Source organism: Pteropus vampyrus, unplaced genomic scaffold (genome assembly GCF_000151845.1).
Source record: "Pteropus vampyrus isolate Shadow unplaced genomic scaffold, Pvam_2.0 Scaffold1000002853, whole genome shotgun sequence".
Classification (NCBI taxonomy): Eukaryota; Metazoa; Chordata; class Mammalia; order Chiroptera; family Pteropodidae; genus Pteropus; species Pteropus vampyrus.
The window spans coordinates 1-1,949 of NW_011917255.1; the positions used below are offsets into that span (position 1 = coordinate 1).

At 72.6% G+C, this 1,949-nt stretch overlaps 1 protein-coding gene across 1 annotated transcript; it reads right to left on the reverse strand.

Moving 5' to 3' along the window:
• Nucleotides 1-578: 578 nt before the first annotated feature.
• ALKAL2 (ALK and LTK ligand 2) lies at nucleotides 579-837 on the reverse strand (the record flags this gene model as incomplete). The annotated part of the gene is made up of 1 exon (XM_011387271.1): nucleotides 579-837. A coding segment is annotated over exon 1 (259 nt), but the record flags the coding sequence as incomplete, so codon positions are not given.
• Between the last annotated feature and the right edge of the window lie 1,112 nt (nucleotides 838-1,949).

The window sequence follows — 1,949 nt, forward strand, 5'->3', positions numbered from 1 at the left end:
TCTGCGCGCTGGGCTGGGAGCTGGTGCGCGTGGTCATTCTGGTTTACCCGTAACGCTCCTCCGCAGAGGGAGGCTTGTCACAGCGGGTTCGGGCCAGTCCCCTGGCCTCGCGACTCTCGCCAGTCTGTATGAAGCCGACCTTTTCATATCTGACCTAATTGTGTCATGGGAGCTTCGGAGGCTCGCGCGCCTTGCTGGGAAACCTGCCGCGGGCAGCTCCGGGAGGCTCCGCCGCGCGGGGGTTGGGGTGGGGGTGGGGGGACGGCTGAAGCATTTCCGTCTCGGCTGAAACGGCTTCGCTTAAAATATTCCCGTTTCCAAAATAACAGATGACAGTTCTGCGCCGAACCCGGCGGCCTGGGGACCCTTCGCGCGCCTGAGAAGCGGGCTATGTATGAATGGTTATCCGCGAGGCGCCATTCACGGACTTCCTTTTTTTTTTTTTCTTTCTAAATTTTCTTCCTGGATTTGTTTAAACAATCGAAATGGATCTGTCTCTCTAAAATATGTCTTCTGAAGACAACCCGGCTCCCAGCCAGCTCGCCTCGCGGGCGGGCGTCCCGGCGCGGCGCACTCACCCGCTCGCTGCTCCTCGGGCTCCAGCCCGAAGTCGGCGGCCTCGCTGCGGCCCGGAGCGTGGTCCTGCTGGCCGGCGGGCGGCGGCCGCTTGGGCTCGCCCGAGTGGTACTTGCGGAGCTCCTGGATGATCTCCACGACCAGCCGCAGCAGGGTCTGCCTGTCCGCCGCGTCCGGCGGCTCCGCGGCCCCCCGGCCGGGCCCCGCTGCGCCCAGCACAAGCAGCAGCCCCAGCAGGAGCGGGCGCCCGGGCCCGCGCATCGTGCGCTCGGCCGGCCGGCTGGGCGGGTGGCGCGCCCGGAGCTCGCTCGCTGGAGGGGCGGGGGAAGGGGACAGCAGGGGACAAAGTCGGCGGCTGGTGGGAGAGGGGGCCGGCGGGGTCCGCGAGGCGAGGCCCCTCCCGCTAGGACCGCGGCTGCCCCGGCGCCCTGACCCCCGCGGACCTCCGAGGACCCCGCCGACCGCGGGCCGAGCCGCCAGCGGAGCGGCGGCGGCGGGGGCCGGGCGGGGGTCCCCACGAACCCTCGCCCGAGGTCGCACGGCGGAGATGCGGCGACAGCGCCTCCACCGCGCTCCGAGGCGGCGCGGCCTCGCCCTCCGCTCGCCCGCGTCCCACCCCCGCCGCCGGCCCCCAACTTCAGAAACGGCTCGTCCGCCGGCACCTCGGAGCGCGGGCGGCCGCACAACTTTCTCTAACCGCGGAGACGCGCGGCAGGTCCGCTCCGCGACCTGTCCCCGCGGCGACGCGGCGCCTTTGTGTGGCAGTCGCCCCCCGCCCCGGTGTCCCCGAAACACCGAGGAGTCCCGCTCCAGCCCTCGCTCCGGCCGCCGCCGTGCCAGGCTCTGGAAAGCGCTCGGCCCTCGGCGGCCGGGAAGCGGGCCGGGCCCGCACCTGCCCGCACCACCTGCGCGCCGGAGCCCGGCGGGTTACCTGTCCCCGCGCCGCGGATCCGCACGCGTCCTCGGCGTCTGTCCGCCACGTCCCGCTACTCCATGCCCAGCGGCGCCCGGCCTGCGGAGCGCAAGGACGCGCGGGGCCCGCACGCTGCAGCGCGGCCGCCCGGGGTGCACGCCGCCGACTCCCGCCTCGGCCCTCGGGGCGACTCTTATGCCCGCGCCGCCGACGTCAGGCCGGTCCCGAGGGCTCCGCGCCGCGCTTTAATTAGAAGCCGCTGAAGTGTTCGCATCCCCGTGCGGATCTTCGTCAGACTCCCCCACGCCCACCTCCCTCCCGGCTCTGCCCACTGCGCGCGTCTCCCCACTCCCACCTCCGCCGGCTCCCGCCCCTCTCTCCGCCCTCCCGTCCCCCCCCCCGCCGCTCCATCTCCTCCCCGCCCGCCCCTCTCCCCTCTCGCCTCTCCTGCCCCCTCTTC